Source organism: Ictalurus furcatus, chromosome 3, assembly GCF_023375685.1.
Source record: "Ictalurus furcatus strain D&B chromosome 3, Billie_1.0, whole genome shotgun sequence".
Lineage (NCBI taxonomy): Eukaryota > Metazoa > Chordata > Actinopteri > Siluriformes > Ictaluridae > Ictalurus > Ictalurus furcatus.
The window spans coordinates 9,506,600-9,532,530 of record NC_071257.1 but is presented as its reverse complement, the minus strand read 5'-3'; the positions used below and the strand labels follow the sequence as shown (position 1 = coordinate 9,532,530).

At 36.7% G+C, this 25,931-nt stretch overlaps 1 protein-coding gene across 4 annotated transcripts in view; it reads left to right on the top strand.

Moving 5' to 3' along the window:
• Positions 1–25,931, top strand: part of arid4b (AT-rich interaction domain 4B) — a 165,957-nt gene that overhangs the window by 16,500 nt on the left and 123,526 nt on the right. For all 4 annotated transcript variants that reach the window (XM_053620694.1, XM_053620693.1, XM_053620692.1 and 1 more), the window contains exons 3-8: positions 6,193–6,303; positions 7,990–8,055; positions 18,342–18,432; positions 19,910–19,989; positions 23,106–23,197; positions 25,144–25,285. In XM_053620694.1, coding sequence (XP_053476669.1) covers positions 6,193–6,303; positions 7,990–8,055; positions 18,342–18,432; positions 19,910–19,989; positions 23,106–23,197; positions 25,144–25,285 — 582 coding nt within the window. The remainder of the gene's footprint in view (positions 1–6,192; positions 6,304–7,989; positions 8,056–18,341; positions 18,433–19,909; positions 19,990–23,105; positions 23,198–25,143; positions 25,286–25,931) is intronic.

The window sequence follows — 25,931 nt, the reverse complement described above, 5'->3', positions numbered from 1 at the left end:
TAATATATATTTTGTGTGTATTGGGTTCTTTTCAGACTTATAAACTTCAGACTAAAACTTTACACAACTGTTTGTCCAATTATATATTTGTAACACTCAGTTTGTGGATTTGTTTTTAAATAAACAAAAAAGGTACTGAAAGTCTGCCCCTCTCCCCATCCGATCAATTGAAATAAATAAATAAATAATAGGCCAATGAATCCAACTAATAAACAGTTATGAAAATAATAGTTAGTTGCAGCCCTAGTCTCTATAGAATGGTGGCCCGATCCAGATGGACTATGGAAGTGTAGTGTACGGTGTTGCCAAGAAATACTGAATCAAAACATTGGATACAGTACACCACCTAGGATTAAAACTTTCCCTTGGAGCTTTCAGGACCAGTTCAAAGCTTCATCGAAGCAAGGGAACCATCGCTTCAAAATAGCCTCTTGAAACTGGCCCTGCACTATGCAGTCAAGCTAAAGGCAGTCCAAAATAATCCAGCTCATTCTCCAGTTTTCCACTCTCAATATCTACAACTGTATGAAGGCAAACCTACGTACATTAGTCCGTTTGGAATCCAAATAAAACTCCATCTAGAGAACAGTGATATTAACTTGGACATCCTAGCACAGACACATACATGCCCTATACCACCCTGGAATATACACCATAATGCCTCTGACCAAACATGACAAGACGGTGACCTACCTAAATTAATATAAGCAGCAGTTCTTATAAGATGTTGTTTCCCACTTCATAAACCCATATATACAGACGGAACTAGGAGGGACAATTGTGTGTCTGCAGCAGTAACATTTGGGAAAACAGCGATTCGTATTCTTGGACAAAGTTAAATTTTTCCTGTGCTTTGCTCCTAGCCTTAGAGCAGATTGAGACCACAGAAAAAAAGGCACTTTTTAATCTGTACAGAATCAAAATCTTCCTTCCAAGCACTCAAATCCTTAAAGACCGAGCATCGCATAATGGCCAGCATCCTAACTAAAGTGGATTCTTTACAGAGACAAAATTTCAACATCCTTTTTGGCTGGATACCAGGCCATATGGGGCTGTCTGGCAACAACAAGCAGTCATTGCTCCTAAGGATGCCCTCTAATTGAGAATGACAGATTTTCAAATTCCACCATCAGATCTTAAACCAATAATAAACTCGTACATCTCAAAAAAGTGCCAAATGGAATGGGACTAGTGCATTCATAACAAACTACATGAAATCAACCCTGTTATAAATGAAAGACAATTCTTTAAAGAAGACCTATTATAAACCTTTTTACAAAATGCAATATAAGTCTCAGGTGTCCACAGACTGTGTCTGTGAAGTTTCAGCTCAAAAAACCCCACAGATAAGAAACGATGGCACCGAGCATGGCAGCCGTGTTGCGACCACCGAACAAACACTGCAGTTTTTGTTTGTTTTGTCACTTATTCTTGTGTTTTTCATTCTGGACATTGTCTACCTTATTGTCTACAACAGACAAACACTTTTTGATATTGGTTGCTCATTGGAAACCAGACTTCCTCCACACTGATAACCTGTTTACTGGGATAACATCGGAACCCTTTGTTTGCACTGCTTGGCCACGACCTCGGAAGTGAAAAAGGGGAAAGACAGCCCACGTCCTTGTCAGATTACGATGCCATACTAACCGACCCCTGCTCCCCATCGTTTTACTGGCGAACATCCAGTCTCTGGACAACAAACTTTGTGAACTGAGGGCGCGACTGTCCTCCCAACCAGAGCCGTAGGACTGCTGCATTATGTGTCTCACAGAAACTTGGATGTCTGTTGAGGTTTCAGACTTCGCTACCGAGCCAGAAGGATTCTCTGTGCATAGCGGGGACAGAGCTAAAGCTCTTTCAGGGAAAAGTAGAGGAGGAGATGTATGCTTTATGATCAACAACACATGGTGTGATCAGAGAAACATTCACTTTATGGCTTCTTCTTGCTCCCCCGATCTGGAATACCTCACGCTGCTCTGTCGACCATTCTGGCTACCAAGGGAATTCGCATTTGTTATCATAACAGCTGTGTACATTCCCCCCACAAGCCAACATAGGCCTGGCACTCAAGGAACTGTACAGAAACATAGGATGCATGGTCTCCAGCCTGCTTGAGGCTGTGTTTATTGTTACAGGGGATTTTAACAAAGCCAATTTAAGGACCTTAACACCCAGATACTTTCAGCATGTTACATGCAACACGTGAAGAGAACGGTTTTGGACAATTGCTACTCTCCATTCTGAAATGGTTACAAATCCCTCCCCCAACCACCTTTCAGAAAATCTGTTTACTCATCTGTTCTACTTCTGCCTGCTTACAGGCAGAAACTGAAACAGGAAGCACCCACCCTCAGAACGATCCAGTGCTGGTCGGACCAGTCGGATTCTGTACTTCAAGACTGTTTTGATCATGTTGGCTGGGAGATGTTCTGGTCCTCCTCTGATGATATCTGTAGAGAGTGCGTGTGTGTGTGTGTGTGTGTGTGTGTGTGTGTGTGTGTGTGTGTTAATATTACTAAAATAATTCCTCCATGCATACTTGTAGTATGTATTGGTATATCACTGCACGTTTTGTATATCATGTATACAGTATCACTTGCATCTGTCTGTATTGTGTAATGTGTACTGTGCTATGTTACTGCACATTTATATATTCTACTTTTGTATATTCAGACCATTATTCTGTACATTATGTGAATTGTATTCTGTAATGCTATAGTCTGCTATATATTATAAAGTCCTGTATTTAATGTTGTATTATGTATGCTGTGTACTCTATCATGTTGAGTGTTCTTACTGTGTTGCATGTATAGCTGCAATGCCTGGAACTTGCACCCAAGCTGTTCACACTTCATTTCACTATGAAATGTTGTAGTGACAATAAAAGTGAGTTCAGTGGAGTTAGGATCATTTATTATACCATGCTGTAAATGCCCCTTTTTGGGTGGAAGTAAAAACATGTTGTTTTGCTATGTCTCTTTAAATGCAAATGAGCTGCTGCTCCCTGCCCCCTTTCCGGAAGAGGGCTCTACCTTTACAGCTCCTGCTTCAGAAAATACAGCGGATGTGCCTTTACAGTTCGTGCTTTGTGCTTCTGATACTAAACTGATTCACACAAAATGTACACAGTTTTCAAAATATATAATAAAGATAGTAAATAAAAATATATAAATTTGTTATAAATAAATCTGTAATAAAATGCATAATAAAGGGGTGGTTATGAATTATACAGACAGTAAGTGTTTTCGGGTAAAAAAATAAATTAATTAAAAAAATTATGACATAGCTCTGGTTTCCTTGAATACAATCAGAGACAATGGTAACTATAGCCGCATTACCTGTGGAATCTGCTAACAATCTCTTTCATAAAGGTGATTTGCAAACATTCACAAAATATGAAGTGCGATACTTGCGTCTTCTGGATATAAAGTTGGATCAGGAACAATGGGTACTGATCCATCCTTGAGAATCAAATTTTTAGCAAATCCTGCTTTGTATTGCTTTGACCCTGGTTCACAAAGCAGTCTGGTGTAAAATGATTCGCACAAGCATACACAAATTTAACAATTTTTTGGGCACATTTCCATCAAAAAAAAACTTCTCCACTACATAAAGACGCTTAAAAATATATATATAATTTATTTTTACAGCCTAAACAGAACACTTACAAAGCATTCTTCTAATCACTTTAGCTACTCCAGCACACAGAACATGGCAGACTGTGTGCAGTTCACTCAGGGGAGGATCTATGCTAATACGGCAGAGTCCATCACCAGTCATGGGCGGAGCCTGTTCTAATGTGACGTCACATTGGAGAGAAAACGAAAGCGACTCAATGCCGACACACATTTGTGTTCAAACACCATGTAAAAGTGAATTTTGCGTAATAGGTCTCCTTTAATTTCCCTTTTGAATCCAGACAAAATCAGACCATATACACAAGATTCCGTATTGGACACTCAAGACTTACACATGCTTTACAGTGGTGAAGAACCTCCAACATGTGATGTAAAACAAGAGTGACTATATATTAATGGATAAATATATACTAATGGACTGTCCTGCTCTTAACAATACTAGACATTGCTTTTACTCAGAAAATATGTATTTTATGTCTTCCAAAATATCTTTTCAATATTCTTATTGAATATTAAAGTGAAGACCCTTGTATAGCTGATGCTGTTGACAATGCTGAAATGTAAGATTTTATTGTTGTAATGCTGTATGAATGACTGGAAAGCTCTGCTTTACCTACCTTGATCTTGCCATGAAAATAACCACTGATGCTAGCAATAAACAAATAAATACTTAAGATTTTATATATATATATATATATAGTGTGTGTGTGTGTATTTATATTTTACTTATATATATGTTTCATTTTATATATATTTATTTATTTATTAGAGATGCACCGATGTATCGGCCAATAATCGGTATCGGCCAATAAAGGCAATTTTTCATGCTATCGGCCAATAGACTAAAAACATCCGATGATCAGGGCCAATTATATCCTGTCAATCAAAAGAGGACAGGAAAGCACATCAAATTCGTGCTGTGTGTAAAGATGATGTCTCTTATGTGGATGATGTCTCTTGTGTCACCCAATTACTTTGAATTGGGTGACAATGATTACAAAACTGCAGTTTGTAAGCTCTGCACTGCTAAAATTTTACACCACATGCTGCAGCAGAGCAGAAGCACTGCGTATTTTTTTCGGCGTGCATGTTAACAAATGAGTGCTTTTACACCGGACGCTGCAGCAGTGAAGCAGGAGTTTCGGCGTCTACACTAATTTTTTTTTGTCGAGCTGAATTAATGCGCCAGTACACTGATTAAAGATTTAAATGAAGATGAGTTGGCAAAAAAGTATATATTGCACAGAAAAAGTATATTTGTAGAGTAGTATATTTCATATCTAGTTAATGTTAATATATAAAAAAGTTTATTATATTTTACCAGTTTGATGTCAGTGATGAAGTAGAAATGCTGTTGTTTGTGGTGAGTGAATGTGAGACAACAGGAGGTTTTTAAGAATTCAGTCAATTTTAATATGAATTAATAACATCCAATAAGTTAAGAAATCTTACTTTAATCTTCAGAATTTAGTTAATGTGTTAATGTAAATTAGAGTAATGTGTTTTCTGTTTATGAGACCAATTACTGTGAAACAGTAAAGTTTTTACTTGCATTTCTTTCAGAATTGTGGAATTAATTATTATTAATTTAAAAGAAGGCATAAAAGGCAGAAACACCAAACTATCAGTATCTGAGAAAGTTAGCATCGGAGCATCTCTCTTATATGTGTGTGTGTGTGTGTATGTATATGTGTGTGTGTGTGTATATATATATATACACATGTTATATATAGTTACATGTATATACATATATATTTATATTTATTTGTAACACTCAGTTTGTGGATTTTATTTTAAATAAAACAAAAAATGGTATTGAAAGTTTTTTCATTAATCGATAAAATAATAGCTGATTAATTGATTAGGAAAATAATCCTTAGTTGCGGCCCTACCCAAGATACAATTTATGACACCTTTCACTAATTTTAATGAAACCACTCACTGATACTGTACTCCATGCTCAGGTCTTCCACCCTTAAAGATACTGTTTAAATGCCATAACATCTTAAACAGAAAACTCAAGGAGTTCATTGCTAGCAGCACACACACACACACACACAAGCAACCAACATAACAGAGCTAAATAAAATTTTCAATTAAATTTTATTTGTATAGCGCTTTTAACAATGGACATTGTCACAAAGCAGCTTTACAGAAATATAGACATTACTGATATAAATTTAAAATCTATAAATTTATCTCTATGTTCCCTATGTCCCGTGATGCCCCTGATTGCTTAATCTATTATAAAGCTGGGACACTGTAGTTGCAAGTTAAACTGGGGTCCTTTAAGCGGCATTTCATTATGTTTCATTATTAAAGCTGCCATTAGCCACTAGCAGCCATAGTTGTCTTTGTGTGAACAGTTTCACACAAAGATTCACAAGGATCATTCCCTGGATCGTGAATCATGTTGACGTTATTCATATTTTTACACACAAAATTTAATGTATGTGGATTCCTCACAGTGGAGCTTTTTTAATGTCTTATTTTAATTTGTATTATATTATTACAATATTTATTATATTTATTGTTATCTTTTTAACCCTAGACTATAGAGGAACCTGCATACCTGACTGTTGGCACTGATGTGAGTGCCAAGTACCGAGGGGCTTTCTGTGAGGCCAAGATCAAGACTGCCAAGAAACTTGTCAAGGCCAAGGTAACTTTGAAAAACATGGCTGAAATATATGAGGGGTGAAAGTTACAAAAATGAGTTTTTATCAAAGTTGATTTAATAAAAATGCACATGAAGTCATATAAGCAACAAACAGCAGCTTAAATTCAAAGATAATTTAATGAAAATAGTGATTTTATCAGCATTTATCATTCACACCAACTACATTCAGATGATTTAAGAGATGTTTCTTTATAACCCTACATCCATACATATAAAGGTTTCCTTAGGTTAACTTACCTGCTTTCACGTAACCCATGTAGTTTTTCCGCTCTTTCGAGCACTGATGTTAGATCTGCTTTTTATCTTTGATTCAGATGCTTTAAAACCTTTATCTCACTACCATTAATAAATAATTTGTCAATTGCCTCACTCTGTCTTTTTTTCTCTTTCTCTCCTTTACCCACATATTCCCATGCAGTGTCCATTCCTTTTCCTTTCTATTTTCATATTTCTTATCTTTCCCAATCCTTCACTTTTATAAGGGTTAATGGAATTGTGGGAATGGAAATTTCAGCCTTATAATGTCATGATCTCGCTGGCAGATGGCGCTGCGGCGCTGACGTGCACGGTCAGCTGGAGAGCGCGTGCACGTGCTGGAAGTGTGCATGGACGATAAGACTTTGTTTACAATGGACATGTGCACTTGTTTTGGTTTCTGTTCTGTCCCTGCCCTGTTCAGTTATTGGCGAAGGTGCGAGGGTGTGTTTTGAAGTGTTACCAACTGTCAGCAATTAAGTTAATTGTGACTGGTTATTTAAACCCCTCGCGTTGCTGCGCACGTTGCTCGGTATTAGAGACTAATAGAGACTGAAAGGTGTAATTGCGCCACGCAGTAAAGTTTCCATGTCTTGTCTAGCTTCTTGTTCCTAGTTTCATGCCATAGTTAAATGCGAGTTTCATGTCATAGTTAAATGCGAGATTCATGTCATAGTTAAATGCGAGTTTCATGTCATAGTTAAACGCGAGTTTCATGTCATAGTTAAATGCGAGATTCATGTCATAGTTAAACACGAGTTTCATGTCATAGTTAAATGCGAGTTTCATGTCATAGTTAAATGCGAGTTTCATGTTATAGTTAAATGTGAGATTCATGACATGAAACTCGCGTTTAACTATGACATAGTTAAATGCGAGTTTCATATCATTGTAAAAAGAGAGTGTCATGACATAGTTAAACGTGAGTGTCATGTCTTTGTTAAACGATGGTTTCAGGCCGTAGTTAAACGAGAGTTTCTTGTCATAGTCTTGTTCTAAGTTTTGTGTTTCCTGCCTCATTTCTAGGTAATTGATAGATGTTTAAGTTAGTTAAATGTGGTAGTGTTTCCACACCCTGTTTAAGTTCATGTTTCTTGTTTCAGCTCTAGTTTTATGTTTAGACCTTGTTTCCTGCCTCATAGTATCTTGACTTTAGTGTATAAATAAAGGCTTTACTCCTGCGCTTACTTCCTGTCCAAGTCTTGTATCGTAACATATAATGGGAAAATGTTTGCCGTATAGCATGTTACGCATTTGTTGTAGTCAGAGTATGGACAAGCTGTGTCCTTACCAACACTATTAAAATTTTAAAATGTTTTTATCATACAAGAAAAAAACTAATTTAGTAATATTGCTGTTTTAAATTTAGATATAAAACAACATGCCTTTTTTTATTTTTATTTTTTTTTACAGGTGACCTTCAAACCAGACTTGTCCACTGCTGAAGTGCATGATGAGCACATTAGAGGAAATCTAAAGGTAAGAAAGTATGTTATAGCTAGGAACGTTATTTGAAGACCGTTAAACCTGGGAAACCTAGTGCAGAGCTGTGATATATTACATGCAGGAATTCACAAAGCAAAAGGGAAAAAAGCACACTAACTAATGTAATTATAATGAGGAAGACTCTGGGGCAAGGTTAGGATCCATGTGCAGGAGGTTTATTGCAAATATCCACAATCCAAAATGGAGTTGAAATGTCCTGGGCTGACATGACCAAGCACTGATTCCAGGCTGGTGGACAGGAAACAAAAAAAAGAGTTCAATAACAGGCCTCTGTGATAAACAGGCTGATTTTCCTTTGTCTGCCTTTCTCTCAGTCCTATAGAAACCCTAAGCGGCCATGCCTTATTATTTTCTTTCTTTTCTTTTCTTTTCTTTTCTTTTCTTGTGATCTCAGCATATCACAAGACATAAAAGTGGTTTTCTCCTGACCATGACTTAATTTTTCTGTGTACTTGAAATAACATTTTTATTGTTCTGGAGGCAGGAAAAACTTGGCACAATCCCATAGCATCATGGATGAACAGATTAAGTTTTTTACTTTGATCAGGGACTCAAGCTGAAATACCTCTGTGTCTGTCAGTGATCGACAACGTCCACATTATTGTCCGACACTTGAGAAGGGGACACCCCTCTCTGCTAATGCAGAAATAAAGTCCATCTCTACAGCTTGCAATTACAAAATTGATGATAGCGAAGAAGCCAAAGTGCATGCAACACCAGTCCCATTCACAAGGCAGGATATTTGCTCTCTGATGCTGAGAAATTTTAATTGGCAGGCAGAGGTTTGTTTTATTATTTATTTTATTTTACTGCCTTTTAAAAACTGTAGTTATTGAACAATTATACTTCTCTCCAAAAGCATTTTCTGGATGGCAATCTGGAAAATATTGTGTGATGGGTGACGGAGATGATTTTGTGAGCTTTACTCAGGTACTGTGACTGGTAGATATCCTGTAGGGCTTGGAATGTGCTGCTAATGATGGGTTCTGCTGTTCTCACCACTATCTGGAGAGCTTAGAGGTTATGGGTGGAGCAGCTGCCATACCATACAGTTATGCACCCAGTCAAACTCTCTGTGGTACAGTGGCAGAAACTGGTGAGGATTTCTTCAGCTTATGCAGGAAATATTCTCTTGTGGGCAGATCATATCATCTCTCTGAGAATGGGCTATGTGGGGTCATTAGTGAGGTGGAAGTTCTTTCCACAGAAGCTCTGCTGATCCTAAATTCCAAGAGGTTGTTGTCATGCCACCATTGTGACACACCTCTGATCTCTATGTAGGCTGTCTCTTCTCTGTTTGTGATGAGGCCCAGGATGATTGTGTCAACAGCAAACTTGAAAATGATATTAGAGCTGTGTTTGGCAAAGCAGTCATACGTGAACAAGAAGTACAAGAGGGTACTATGGTACATAGGGTACAGTATCCCTGTCTGGCACCTGTGTCCAGTCAGGGTGGAGGAGATCAAGTTACTGATTCTCACCACTTGGGGTCTGCCCATCAGGAAGTTAATAGAGACAGCACTTTGAACTTGTATTCATTATTTAATTTCAACATTAGTATACTATGGTATGGACAGCTAACTTTGTCACTGTCCAAATATTTTTGGGTCTATGTATCCATCCATCCATCCATCCATCCACTATACAACCCCTGGCAAAAATTATGGAATCACCGCACTTAAAGGGTGCTCACCCGGATTTTTTACTTTGGAGCAAATAAACAAATCACAGATATGACATAAAAAATTTTTTTGTTTAATAGCTGAAAATTCTGTCTTCATGAAACATGCCTCAAACAAATTAAATTAAATACTTTTTATTAATGGGATATTTTCTTCCAGATAAAGTAGAGGAAAAAAATTATGGAATCACTCAGTGTTGAGGAAAAAATTATGGAATCATCAATAAAAAAATAACTATTAGTACTTTGTTGCTCCTTCTCGGGCCTTTATGACAGCCTGAATTCTTTGAGGCATGGACTTTACTAATGAAAAGCAATATTCTCCATCAAGCTGGTTCCAACTTTCTCGAATAGCGGTTGACAGATCAGCTATGCAGGATGGAGTCTTGTCATGGACCAATTTTTTAATTTCCACCATAAATTTTCAGTCGGATTGAGATCTGGACTGTTTGTTGGACATGTCACTGAGATGATATGTCTTTCCTGAAGAAAAGCTTTAACACTTTTTGCTCTGTGGCAAGATGCATTATCTTCCTGAAAAATGACTTCATCATCATCAACCCTATTTTCTATCGATGGAATGAGAAATTTCCAGAATGTCAATGTATACCTGTGCATTAACTGTTGAGGTCTCCCTGGTCCTTTACCTAACATGCAACCTCATATCATAAATGAGTGGGGAAATTTAATTGTTTTCTTCAGGCAGTCATATATATATGTTTCATTAGAACGGCACCAGACAAAAGTTCCAGCATTATCTCCTTAGCTAATGCAGATTTGTGATTCATCACTGAATATCGCTTTCATCCAATCATCTACATTCCATGATTGCTTCTCTTTAGCCCACTGTAACCTTATTTTCTTCTGTTTAGGTGTTAGTGCTGGTTTTCGTTTGGATTTTCTATACGTAATTCCCATTTCATTCAGCCGATTTCTTACAGTTCTGTTACAAACATTGACTCCTGTTTCCACCCATTTGTTTTTCATTTGTTTTGTTGTGCATTTTCTATTTTCAAGGCATATTGCTTTGAGTTTTTTATCCTGCCGTTTGCCGTCTTCCTTGGTAGACCTGTATGTTTACCTTTTATAACCTTCTCATTTTGTTTATACTGGCACCAAATTTTAGACACAACTGACTGGGAACAACCAACATCTTTTGCCTCATTCTGTGTTGGATTTCCTTCTTGAATGAGTTTAATAATCCTTTTCATTGTTTCAATTGACAACTCTCTTATTGGGGCCATTTTTCCTTTCAAAAAGTCCAAGGTTAAGGTCTGTAAGCACTCTTTTAAGGTCTGTAAACTCTGTCTTTTAACTGCAGACTAATTTGCATTTTTAGACTTATGCTGGTATTTGTTTTAGAAATGCAAATTACAAAGAGATTCCATAATTGTTTCCTCAACATTTAGTAATTTAATATTTTTTCCTCTACTTGGTCTGGAAAAAATGTGCCATTAATTAAACTAATTTCATTTAACTTGTTTGAGGTATGTTTCACGAAGCCAGAATGTTCAGCTATTAAATAAAACTTGTTTTGTGTCATATCTTTGATTTGTTTATTTGCTACAAAGTATAAAAAACCCGGGTGAGCATCCTCTAAGTGTGTTGATTCGATAATTTTTGCCAGGGGTTACATGGCCATAAGTAGGTTGGATAACTGACCATGAAATCCATATGTGGACCTTCCCACATTGTTGCAACAAAGTTGGAAGCACAGTTGTCTAGAATGTCTCGGTATGCTGTAGCATTAAGAATTCTGCTTTACTGGAACTTGGGCCTAACCCAAACGTATACCAGCATGACCCTGCCCCTGTGCAAAAATGTCCATACAGACATGGTTTGCCAAGGGTGATGTGGAGGAACTTGAGTGGCATGCACACTGAGTCCCCATTGAACACTTATGGGATGAATTGGAATGTTGACAGAAGAACAACCTCACTAATGCTCTTGTGGCTGAATGGGCACACATCCCCATAACCAAGATCTAAATTTTAAGATCTAGTGGAAAGACTTACCAGAAGAGTGGACTAAAATTGTAGTAGGATATTCAACAACACACATAGGTGTGATTGTTCAGATGTCCCCATACTTTTGTAATTATAGCTATGTTATGTGTGCATGGACTCCATAAGACTTCTGAAGGTGTGCTGTGGTATCTGGCACTGCTAATTTCTTGGTTGATGCTGTATTTTCTCGTCAACTAAAATGCTGTTATCTAATATTCAATGCCATTTTAGTCAGAGTAAAATTGACTAAATAAATATGACATGGAATATTGACTAAATTTAAAGTGTTTTTTGTCAGAAGACAAAAACTATGTTATTATATTATCATTATCAGTGCCATAAAATGGTCTTAAAATGACAATATCCTTTATTGCAATTATTTCTGGGACAATATATCGGCCAACAAAAGTAGTTATCATGACAGGCCTAAGTCTTATTCAGACAGTACTGTGAGAAGTCAGATCCGCAGCCCAGCAGTAACAAATAAGCTCATTGTGAACTCCTGTGGGGGACACAGATATGCAATAAACAAATTCACACAAAACTGAACACATTTTACCTCACAATCAATCACACATCCTGTGACTGGTTCTTCCACAGACACATGCATTGTCTTTGGTAACTTAAAGTGCATTTGCATCCATCTCTACTTGCCAAAGATGACATATGAACATAGTGACATTCATTCTTATGTATAGTGTATAATCTTATGGGCATAATCGAGGTCAGCAAAAATGACCATGCAAATATATCATACGATGTCAATGAAGTAATTATCATGACAGGCCTAGTTGCACAGTGTGTTTTGTGTAACATTATGTAACGTCACGCTAAAAAGCGAACAATGATTGGTCATCTTACTGTCTGTCAGATGCTCGCATCAAGTTGGAGTGTGCATGTTTTGGCCAGAATAAGCAAGAATGCGCTATATGGCGTCAAAAGTCTGGCTTGTCACATATCGGCCGAATAGGATGATGTATCGGCCAATACTGAAAATGAAAAATGCCAGATGTCGGCCATTTAATAAAAAATACCATATGTTGGCTTTGCCACTATATTGGTTGACCACTACAGTGGTGTTTGAAAGTTTTCTATACATCTGCATAAATATGACCTAAATCATCATCAGATTTTCAAGTCCTAAAAGTAGACAAAGAGAACCCAATTAAATGAGACAAAAAATTTTAAGCAGTGACTGGCCCAAGCACTACGATACCATCGCCACCTGGTGGGTGTATGAAAACAATGCATAGTGAAGCAAGTGCTGTAGAGTAAAACACCCAAATATAGAAAGAAAAGTATATTAGTTTCATGCGTTATCACGGCAACACTACTTAAGATATCAATTTTAATATCAATTTTACATCAGCCGTGTCTCAACAATAATCTGACCAAGTTGGAAGTAATTTGGGTAAATATAAGAGGAATATTTGAAAGCCTGTTTTAATTGACACACTTCTTGCTTCCAGTTGGTGGTGGTATGACCATGACTCAGAATAGTCACATCCCTGTGCTCAGCCCCGTGACCAAACATACAGCCCATGTTTAATCTAAATCACTCAGTGCATGCAGAAGATATGAGAAACTTCCTGTTTCCTGTTTATCACCATAAATTTATTGTCTTGCCATAGTGAAACTGTGTTCAAGATATCGAAAATCCCTTCGCAATTTAGCATCTTCAATGGATTGGCATAATTTTGTTCATGTTTGATGACAATCACATGAATCCCCAAGGCAGAGTATTTAAAAATGCAGAGCCTGCAATAAGCTATAAGCGGAGCTATTGACGGTCATTTTGAAAGTTGACAGGCTTGATGACAACAATAAATGTATCGAGTTTGGTTACTGTAAGTAAAACTGGCCCCACCACTTTAGTCAAAAGGGGTCACTACAGAGCCCCTCCTCCGCGCCTAATTTCCGACAATGCTGGTGGGTCTGCTCACTTTCATGAAATTTTAAGCATGCTGAAGGCCTCAGAAACACCAGAAATGAGTATTAATTTTGATTACCATGGCGACACTATTTAAGATATCAAAAATCCTTTAACAGTTTTACCTCAGTCCTGTCTTGACATTATTCTGACCACTGTGTTAGATCTTGTTGGGAAACCAAATGTTACATCTGCGATCTGGGAACATTTGGGAATTGTGCCTAACGAGAGTCAATAAATTTGGATGAAGCCATATGTCGGCTTTGTGGGGGGAAAAAAATAAGTGTTAAATGGACAAACACTACAAATCTCAAGAGCCATCTCCTTGACACTTGAGACACTGTGACAAATGGGTCAAAATTTATGGCCATTTTTCTAAACATGCTCACTATAGCGTCATCCTCCTGGCCTACAAGAGTCAGTACAAAGCGGTAAAGCAGGTCTTCTGGTGTGAAAGGACGACACCAAAGAAGAATCACAACAACACGAAAAACAATGCTTGGGCAATCTTTCGCCATGATTAGCACCCATATACAAATACTTATACTCTTTAAGGCTAGATTTATACAAATGTGGGTACTTTCTAACCTCCGTCTCTTCCATTTATTCTGTTTTTTTCTTTGACTACCTTGAGAATCAACAGCCCTGGGTCACTGCTGCCACCTTGTGGTTAGAAAAATCTGGCGGCGTGCGTACGGTATGCGCATACTCGGCTGATGACGAAATTTGCATTACGCATACTGTATGCTGTTCCTAGCATACGCGTAAAAAGTGAAGTATACTTTGGGCTTAAGATCCAGTCACAATGTGGCAAACTTTCCTCCACCCTGGTAGTTAGAGAGGGGCCCTGTTAAAAACTGGGCCCTGGAATGCCATCTTAGTGTTGTTTCACATGCACAGAGTAATCAATACTTGTCAGATATTCCTTCAGATCCTTCAATGTTGCTGTAGGTCTCTTAGCAGCCTCCTTGGTAAGATTTTTTCTTTTCCTTTTGTAAATTTTGAAGGGATGTCCTGTTCTTGGTAATGTCACTGTGGTGCTCCATTTTCTTCACTTATTGATGATAGACTTCACAGTGTTCCATGGTAGGTTTAAATGGTACATTGGAAATTCTTTGATAGCCCTTTCCTGATCGATTCCTTTCGACAGTGAGATACCATGCATGCTTTGGAAGTCGTAGTTTTAGCAGTTAGATGAAACCAAGAAGATGTGAAGAAAATCCTACAGATACAGCTAATCTTTATTTGGGGTTAATTAGAATAATTTAACTTATGACAGCTGTATGATAATTACTTTTGAACATGAGATTGAATGTGATTGGTTCATTCTGAACCACGGTTATTATATTTTTAAAACATATCGCTAATTTTGGGGGGGTTTTTTTGTTTTGTATTTTGGTTTTCAATTTCGGTTTCGTTTCAGCTAGTTTTAATGGTGCATAAGTAGTTTTGATTTAGTTTTTATCTTTGAAAAATCATTACTTTTAGTTTGTCTTTAGCTTTAGTATTGTTTAGTATTTTTTAATATTGTGGTAATCATACTGAAAAAAATCCCAAACTGAGTTCTGTCTCATGAGTGTAGATTTGGTTTGAATGTTGGGGGCATTGAATTGAAGTGTGAATAGGTATGCTTCCAGATATTTATTTTTAAAATTAAATTAAATAAATACATATATTGGGGGATCAGCTTTGTTATAATTGCAGTATCATTATATAATTTCCCTCTGCTTATCTATCTACTCATTCATCCATCCATCCATCCATCCATCTGTCTACAAGCATTTATGATCAAATGATTGTTTCATTAAAACAGTTTCCACATAGCATAATAACAGTCCAAATGAATGCACACTGTAACTGACTAAAACTTACATCATTTATTGTGATACTGTAACATGCCACTGTAGTGCACAGTGAACTATAGTCCAGTGTTAGCACCCTTGTTGCAGGTAATGGGAAGTATTTAGAGATGCACCGATGTATCGGCCAATAATCGGTATTGGCCGATACATCGGTGCATCTCTAAATATTTCTAAAAGGCAGTAGCTCATGCTATCGGCCATCGGCGGATAGTTTAAAAACATCCGATGATCAGGGCCGATTATATCCTGTCAATCAAAAAGATAACATCGATTTCGTATTGTGTGTAAAGATGTCTCTTGTGTGGAATGACGACAAAACTGCAGTTTGTAAGCTTAGTTTATGTGATTTATTATTACAAACTAACAATTGATTTGGAACACCAATAGTGTTACAAAATAAATCACTTATTATTCAGTTGATCATGGTATAAATATTGGGGGGGTTTAATAGCTAGTTCTGATTATTTGGGGGGTTATCTCCCACCATCTCTCAAATTTTTATTTTTATTTCAGTTGACAGTAATGTTTTTTCACTGATAGTTTTAGTTTTCGGGTTAGTTGTTAACGATAATAACCTTGTTCTGAACACAGCCACATCCCTAATTATAAAAGTGTGCACACATATGCAACCAGGTTCTTTTTCCTATTTTTCCCTAAAATATTTCTGGTTGTTTTTGTTGTTTCTCATTGTTTCTTAATTTTGTACAATGTAATTTCATAATGAGGATGGAAAAAGTTGCGACATGATTTATCTTAGTTAAAATTTTTCCATCATAAAAGCTTGCCATTTTAAGAGGGGTGTGTACACTTTTTATATCCAATGTATGCTTGGTCATTTATTTATTGAGGAAAATGATCCAATATTACCTATCTTTGACAACAGTACGTGAAACTCTAGGATTAGCAGATAATTTGATGGTGAGTCAGGTGTTTTCAGTCTATAGGATGACAATCAGATGTGAGTGAGCATACAGTTTTATTCAAAGAACAGAGAGCTATCAAAGTCTGATCTTCACAACACATGTTTGTGGGAGTGCATCATGGCACGAACAAAGGAGTTTTCTGAGGACCTCAGAAAAAGAGTTGTTGATGCTCATCAGGCAGGATTTAAAAAAAAAACAACTCTAAAGAGTTTGGACTCCACCAATCCACAGTCAGACAAATTTTGTACAAATGGAGGAAATTCAAGACCACTGTTACCCTCCCCGGGGAGTGGTCAACCAACAAAGATCTCTCCGAGAGCAAGACATGTAATAGTCTGCGAGGTCACAAAGGAACCTCTAAGCAAGTAAAGGCCTCTCTCACGTTGGCTAATGTTAATGTTTGTGAGTCCACCATCAGGAGAACACTGAACAACAATGGAGTGCATGGCAGGGTTGCAAGGAGAAAGCCACTGCTCTCCAAAAAGAACATTGGATCATATGGACAAGCTAGAAGGTGATTGGAAAAATATTTTGTGGAAGGATGAGACCAAAGCAGATTTTTTTTTTTTATTTAAATGAGAAGCGTTATATTTGGAGAAAGGAAAACACTGCATTCCAGCATAAGAACCTTATCCCATCTGTGAAACATGGTGGTGGTAGTATCATGGTTTGGGTCTGTTTCGCTGCATGGTGGCCATGACAACTTGCTATCATTGACGGAACAATGAATTTTGAATTATACCAGCAAATTCTAAAGGAAAATGTCAAGACATCTGTCTGTGAGCTGATCTCAAGAGAAAGTGGGTCATGCAGCAAGACAATGACGCTAAGCACACAAGTCATTCTACCAAAAATGGTTAAAAATAAAATAAAATTAAATTAAAAAGTTAATGTTTTGGAATGGCCAAGACAAAGTCCTGACTTTGAATCCAATAGAAATGTTCTGGAAGGACCTGAGGCAAGCAGTTCATTTGAGGAAACCCACCAGCAACCCAGAGTTGAAGCTGAAGAATACGCCAAAAGTCCACACTCACAGATATGTAATATTGGATAATTTTCCTCAAAAAAATATAATAGTTTTTGTGTCATTTGTTTAATTGGGTTCACTGTATCTACTTTAAGGATGTGTGAAAATCGGATTATGTTTTAGGTAATATTTATGCAGAAAAATAGAAAATGCACAAACTTTCAAGCACCACTGTAGTTACAGTGGTGGTTAATAGGCTTATGGATAAAATTTCCAACAATTTCAAATTTAAGTGATAATGGGTGAGGCTTTTGCTAGGAAAAGCACAAGAGCCTCTTTTCTCATTCATTATTTTCCTATAATGTTTGATGTCAAATTAAAAAGAAATACAACGTAGAAATGGTGGAGACAACAAACTTCGGACTCAAAGTTCCACAATGCAATACAGCTATATGACACTGTGCAGAGGCTCAGCTATTCTGGTTACTGATCTTTGAGATTACATTCACAGTGTCTTTGATGGCTGTATGGTTATAGCATGAAATGTTAGGCCTTTGGAGCCTTTTTTGTTTGAGCAGAGTGTATAGATAAGGAGGTGAGAGAGCTGAACAGATTAAAGGATTAATGCACTGCTGCATCACTCTCTTTAGAGATGAATACCCATTCACCACTATTAGCAGGTATCCATTAACCTTCAAGTAAAAATAGACCACCTTGTCAATGAAAATTTGACAGTTTAAGCTAAAATGAGTGACTCTGAGTTAAAATAAATGTGTATATTCATATTATTCCGGGAGGACTTTTTCATTAAACACATGGCACAGCAAAACCCAATTTCCATGTAAATAGTACAGAAAAATTAAAGCTCTGCAGATGTGTTTGGCTTTTAGGTGGGTGCTGTGGTTGAAGTCAAAAACCAAGATGGAATCTACCAGGAAGCTACCATCACAAAGCTCACAGATGCTAGTCTGTACACAGTCGGTAAGTGGGTGGGTGGGGGTGGGTATTACGTATTGATTTGGCTTTGTATGTACTGAGATGTAACTGTCTAAATTCAACTAGAGCTTTCTGTGTTGTAGCAGTTCTAAAGAAAGACTTATACTTGGCTCAGAAATAAGTGAAAAGGAACTGTTTTTTATGTTGTAACAATGAAAGCGGTTTTAGTGAGTTTATTTGAAATAGCATAAGAAGAGAGTCCTAAACATGGTTCGTACAAGTTGCTTGAGGCGCTTGAATTTATTTATTTATTTTTTTAATTTAATAATTTAAAAACCTTGATAATTAGCTTTTTTAATCTAATGGTGCTTAAAAAGTGCTTGAATTATGAAGTCAATGAATCTGAAATCGCTTAATAACTTTTTATTTATAATAACTATTTTCAATAGACCATGAATACAATCCTTAAAATATGACTCCCCACTGCAGCACCTCCCTCTCCTCCCGCTATTCACTCACTCTGGTCCACTTTTCAGACTCCATTAGCAACTTTTATTTCCTCAAAAAAGCACTTAGTGATAAATCTAATGACATTTTGGACAAACCTTAGCTACTTTCCGTTGAAGAGAGTGGCCAGTACTGCCCTGCGAGCATGAGGTCCTGCTTTCCCACTACAGACACACCTCTCTGTGGCCACTCTTTTCACTGAGTGGCAGAGTGGAGTAGCACATTCACTCACTTCTAACTTTCTCTTTGAGTGATCATTTTAGATATAGCCGAAATCACAGCACATTAGTTGTCTTTAACTTGTGTGTATGGTGATTTTGTCAGAGGGTGTCATGATTATAAATCAGGAGCTTGTAATTGGCTTGGAAGTGACCGCTGGTTAACATGTAGTCTTAATGGGCTGCTTTTCAGTCACTATTTCATACTCGTTCTTTTGTCTGACAACAGAAGCAAAAAAATATGTAAATGAGAATAGCATTATTGGTAATACGGCTGTATTACTATATACCGTATGTGAGCACAGAGAGTAGGAAAGAAGAAAACAGCTGTAAAGGGCTGACACTAGGCAGAATGTAAATACAACACAATGACTTAATGAGTATTCTAATTAGCACAAGACGTCTAGCGACATTTAGCAACTTTCCATTGAAAGTTGTTGAAAACAGTGCTCCTGTCACTCACCTTGACATTATGGTGAAGAAGAAGCAATGGAAATGGAAATTTTGTCCAGCATGGCTGGAAAAGGCACCACATTGGTTGTGTTTTATTATTATTTATTTATTTATTCTTTTTAAATTCCAAAAAAAATTAAAAATTATATTATGTTTGAATGACATCTCTTATAGTCCTTGAAAACAAAAAAAAAACAGTGCTTGAAAGTCCTGGAATTTCATTATGAAGCATCTGTACTAACCCTGACTGTCGTATCTTGAATGTGTGTATGGATCTTACAGAAGCTTGTTTGTATGAGATGGTGTAAGTCCTTCACCTTATCCATGTTCCTTATTCTCTGCAGTTTTTGATGATGGTGATGAGAAAACCCTGAGGCGTTCATCACTGTGCCTTAAAGGAGCACGTCACTTTGCTGAGAGTGAGGTAAATTTATTTACATATCACTTTGCTATGATATTTCAGTTTCTTTTTTTGTTTTAATTTTTGTTACATTTTTTTTTTATAAAATGACGAACACAGATTTGCAGGCATCTGAACAGTTGTTAGTTAACAGTTAATGTTAATACCGATGTACAATGATTATAAATTTGAGGGGGGGATATGAGCTAAAATTCCTCCAAGCCGATGTGCAGGACTGATCAACAGTTATATGAAACATTTATTTCAAGTTTTTGCTGCACAAGGGGGTGACACCAGATACTGAAAGCAGAGGTTCACTTACTTTTACCACTCACAGATATGTAATATTGGATCATTTTCCTCAATAAATAAATTACCAATTATAATATTTTTTGTCTCATTTGTTTAATATACATTATGTATAGTAATGGGAAAAAATATGTACACCCCATGGAAATTGTTGGGTGTTTTTTAATTTTTATTTTTTACATATTTAACAAGCAAATATTTGATCCTCTTTGAAACAGTGCCAATCAATACAGGTGCTCTGTCAAATGACACATAAAATTGACATTTTGTAGTAATTTTCACAATTTAAATGAGCAAAAAACAGATCAGTCACATGGAAAAGGTAAGTACACTCCTACATTAATACACCTTCAAATCCATAAAATTAGACTCAAGATGGTATTCAAGATTGGGTGCCTGCGATTAGAATCTGCTTAGGGCGTGCAGGTGAAACCTATCTTATTCATACAGGGCTCTAAAATGCGACCATTTCACTCGCATTTGCGACTGAAAAGTTATTTGTGCGACTGTGAAAAAATATTTATTCGCACCGGTGCGAGTGACCTGTTCGTAATTGTATAATACAATCGGAATAAAAACTAAAACTCCAAAATGCAGCTACACCGTGCAACAGTTACTTTCACACTGCTTTTGATCACCTCAGTCAACCGAACAAGTGTGTAAATACTGCATAGGAGACATTATGATTACAAGAGTAACTCTGTACATCATCTGCTTCTCTCAACTTCCCGATCTCACAACCGCCATCTTTTATTAATCACCCAAAATGACCTGCACCTGCGACCTGCTCGTGTAGAGACATCGGTAAATTAATAATAATGCTAACGCTACAAGGTGGGTTTTAATTCAAACTTCTTTATTAAATAATTCCTCACCAATCATAATCAAGAGTAGCAACTGTTCAGTCTGTACACATACAGTACACTGCCGCTCTCCTTCACTCTCTTCACTAGCTCGTCCCAGCTTACAAGCACAGTGCATTCACTTCATTTAAACTAAGGGTTGCCAGATATCACTAGAAAAGTGAACTCCAGTTACCATGTTTTGATTTAAACGCCCAAAATAACTCAATATTATCAGCAGACATGGCAACACTGTACTGCAGGAACCGATCTAAAAGGAACAACTGAAACAAACAAACAAAAAAATAATTAAATGTAAAGATAGAAAATGTGCTTAGTTATAAATAAATAATTAAATATAAAAAATAGATATTATAATAACTTCATAAAATATAAATAAAATAAGAAATTAAATGATGTTTAATTACTGTGGGATGCACTTAATATCAATTTGACATTAAGCTTAGTAAGCTATGTCCTTAGAAGGCTATTAGCCTTTTTCCTAATATGGATCATGCTTGTGTTAGTCTAATTTTAATTAGGACTCTTTATTGTTTAAAATATTTAAAAATAAATTATTTATGCCTGTTTATTTATGAATTAACCAACAGTATTTCTCATTGCTATTATTTTAATTCAATTAACAGTGACCATGGGCAGAGAGCTTACATTTAACTGTTTATGACAGACCTCCTGATTAAAGCTTTTTTTAAAAAAAAGACCTGGATCAGTATCGGTCATAAAAATCTTGATCGGTGCATCCCTACTGAACACCATTAAACTAAAGTGCTTTGCATCTGGTGGATAAATGAACTCAACCAATCACATCCTATATGAGATTATTCAGATATATACACAATATACACAGACTGGTTCGAGAACTGACTCCAGCCCAGAACCATGACAGTGGAAAATGTCTAATAGTGTAGCTTTAAATATATTTAAGAGGAGTAGAATTCAAAGACTGAACATTGAGGTTTTTTGTATTTGTTTACAAGGTGGAACAGGTTAACGGTTGTTGTTTTTTTGCATACAGCCTGTAAAATTAACAGAAAATTTTAAATTTAGTTTATCAGAAGGTAAATTATTTTGTCATGGCTCAGACTATGTTCCTAAATTCTGTCATAATTGACAAGCTCAAGTTTTCTCATGCCTACTTGTGTGTTATATTGTGGCACATTAATGTTACCATCTCTAAAAAATAAAAAAAATAAAAAACAACTAAACTTCAACCGTGCTTCTAAATTTTTGACTCTGCTCCTAAATTTATGTAATTAGGAGCACAAGTGCTCTTAAAAGAAATTGTTACCGTAGAGCCCTGTTATACCCCTCTCATGTATAGTGTCTGGTGTTCCTTTGTTATTGAGGTGTGTGGTGTCATCATGCCAAGATCTAAAGAGTTCTCTATGGCCTTGAGAAAAAAGGTTGTGGAAATTTGATTTGAAACAGGCAGTACGTACAAGAAAACCCTCAAACATCTTTCAACTGAAAGAATATTGCATGGAAGAATGGTCAAAAATTCCAGTAAGCCGATATCAGAGACTGGTGGACAATTATGCAAAATGTCTACAAGAAGTTATTTCTTCTAAAGGGGGCAATACTAGTTTCTGAGGCCAAGGGTACTTACTTTTTTTCGACAGAAGAATATCACATCTATTGATATTTCTGTTGAATAAATGATTGAAAAAGCTATCTGTCCTTGTGGTTTTGTTCAAGTATATCAACTTTATTAATAGGCACTGTTTCAAAGATGATCAAATGTTTGCTTGTCCAAATATGTCAAAAAAACCAACGATTTCCATGGAGTGTGCTTATTTTTTCACATGCAAAAATATTTTCACATGGTCTTGTGAAGTCCATGCCTTGATGGGTCAGAGGTCTTTTAGTGGCACGAGGGGAACCTAACACAAAATTAGGCAGGTGGTTTTAATGTTATGGCTTAAGTCTAATTTATCAGGTGATGTTTTGTGTTCAATGTTATGGTTGCAGACACTTGACAGGCTTCCCTTGACCAATCCTGAGCATTTTGGCACTCCTGTCATTGGGAAAAAAGGCAATCGCGGGCGTCGCTCTAATGCCATGTAAGTGTGCCTAAGAAGTTTCCTATTTTTGGATGAATTAATTTCCAAAGCAGACTAATATTTGATATTTGCCTAAAAGATGGTACTACCAATAGCCCTGTGCACATAATTGTAGCTGGCGTTTTCAGTTAAAAATCATGATTCTTTAGCATTGCCATGCATGATAGGAACTTAGTTTTGAAAAAATACACACAAACAATGAATGCAATAATAAATGAATGAATGAGCTGGTTTGATGAATCACGTAAGGGTCTAATGGAGATCTTCCATCAGTTGGATACCCCCAGGTTTGCCAGGGGTGGTGGTGGGGTTTAAATCCACAATCATGAAATGATGCATTCTTAGATATTATTAGTTCCAGTGGTTTACATTATCTAAATTATGCCTTTATTGGGAGTCCATTAGAAGAGAAAAAAGTTCATGATCCTGCAAGATTACATTGGTCATTAGAATGAGCTACAGCAAGTATGAAGCCTCACACTTTATATTCACACATGCCACAATACCATGATTTTAGTTTTCTGTAAATAATTCCATTATTAATAATGTGATCATACTGCCATGTGTGAAGTAAGCATGAAAAGCAGGGGGGAAAACTTGGTTGTGTTGTTCATTTATAACTGTCTGATGCAGGAGTTTCATAATAGATTAAACATTTTATTAAGAAAAAAGTCTGATAAACTAACAGCGTGATTAAGTCAGAACTGAATTTGATTAAAACTGAGGGAAGAAATAACTCACCACGAAAATATATCTACATAATATATCAATCACAATATTTCGGATGTGCATACACCTCTCCGCCAATCAATCAGCACAACAGATACGTACTACACATAGTTAGCTTTCAGTGTATTTCTATGTATCAGGCTTACCCATAATCCCACTCTCTACATCATGACACAAATATGTGTTAATACAGAAGTATAAACCAGACCTAAAAATAGATTTTATAAACTTTCTGGCCCAGGTAGGATGCTCAATTTCAGTATTTTCCTATCTCCTCTTGTGTTTTTTGGTCTCCTCTTTTTTCCTATCACATTTTGATGTGGAGAGACTACTATTTGTTTGGATGAAAAACCTTTTGTTTTTATTAGTGTGGATTAGGGTTGGCAAAAGTACCGGTACTTCGGTACCAAGTCGGTACTAAAAAGAAAAAAGTTCCAGATTTTCATTAGTAGTTAGTTAGGTAGTTAGGTAGTTAGGTAGTTAGTCGGGAACTTTTCATGGGTGCACCGTGCAACAAGAAGTCATGGGCTGCGTCTGAAACCGAATACTTACCTACATACATACATGTATTTCGACTACTATATAGTAGGTAAGTATGCGGTTTCAGACGCAGCCATGACTTCTTGTTGCACGGTGCACCCATGAAAAGTTCCCGACTAACTACCTAACTGTACAGCTGCTGCGGCTCAAAATCCACAAAAGCTTGTGGACAAGAAAGGTCCAGAGAGCAACATCTGGAAATAGTTTGGATTTGTGGTAGATCACAAAGGGAACATCATCAATAACCAACAACATATAAATAACAAAAATAATTTTTGCCATGGATTTGCCACCATAAGCATGCCCCCAGACCCCCCTAGAAGATCAGAAGTCCACCCACCACAGTCTCACAAACTCCTGTGGGAAAAACTGACCCCTAATTATTTGCAATATTTAAATTGAGTCGCAGTTACAATAGTGACCTTATGCTAATTGTGAGCTTGTTTTACTGATATATTCCTTTTCAGGATGATGTCTTCCATGTTTACATACACAAAGTGAATTTAAAGCTTTTCTTGTGCTGTTGCTTGTGAGGTGTCTTTTTAAATTTTAAATTGCTATGGTTTGTCAGTAAATGATGTTTGTTAGGGAAAATGTTTGCACACGTGCACGTGTATGACAGTATGTTTTTGCATGGTTTATAATGAGACATTGTAAATGTTTCCCATGAACCATAGACAAGAGGAAGAATCCTCTTCCTCATCCAGTGAAGAAGAAGATGGCGACCCACAACAGAATGAGGAACTTTATGGCAAAGTGGTGGGTGTGGAAGGTGTTGTTACAGGGGATAAAAAGAAGACATTGTGGTTTCCTGCCCTGGTGAGTAATTTTCATGAAATCTGACCAGTACAGTAAACTTTAAAAGCAACCAAAATAGAGAATTCACTAACTTAGGAATTGGTGATCCAGGCTTTCTCTTTAGATTTTGTAAAGAAAACAGTTATATATATTGAGCCATGTACAGATGCATCTAAAAAAAAAATGAATATTGTGGAAAAGTTATTTTTTTCCCCGTAATTTAATTAACAAAGTGGAACTTACATTTATTCTAGCTTCATTACACTTAAAGTTAAATATCCCAAGCCTTTTTTTGTTTTAATCTTGATGATTACGGCTTACAGCTCATGGAAATCAAAAATCCAGTATCTCAAAATATTAGAATAAAGAATTTATAATACAGAAACTTCAACCTTCTGAAAAGTATGGTAATTTATCCACTCAACACTTCGGGGCTCTTTTTGCACAAATTGCTGCATCAGTGTGATGTGGCATGGAGGCAAACTGTTGTGGCACTGATGAGGTGTTATGGAAGCCCAGGTTACTTTCATAGCGGCCTTCAGCTCATCTGTATTGTTGGGTCTGGTGTCTCTCAGAGTCTCCATGGGGTTCAGGCAAGTTGACTGGCCAATCGAGCACAGTTATATCATGGTCAGAAAACCAGTTACTAGTAGTTTTGGCACTGTGG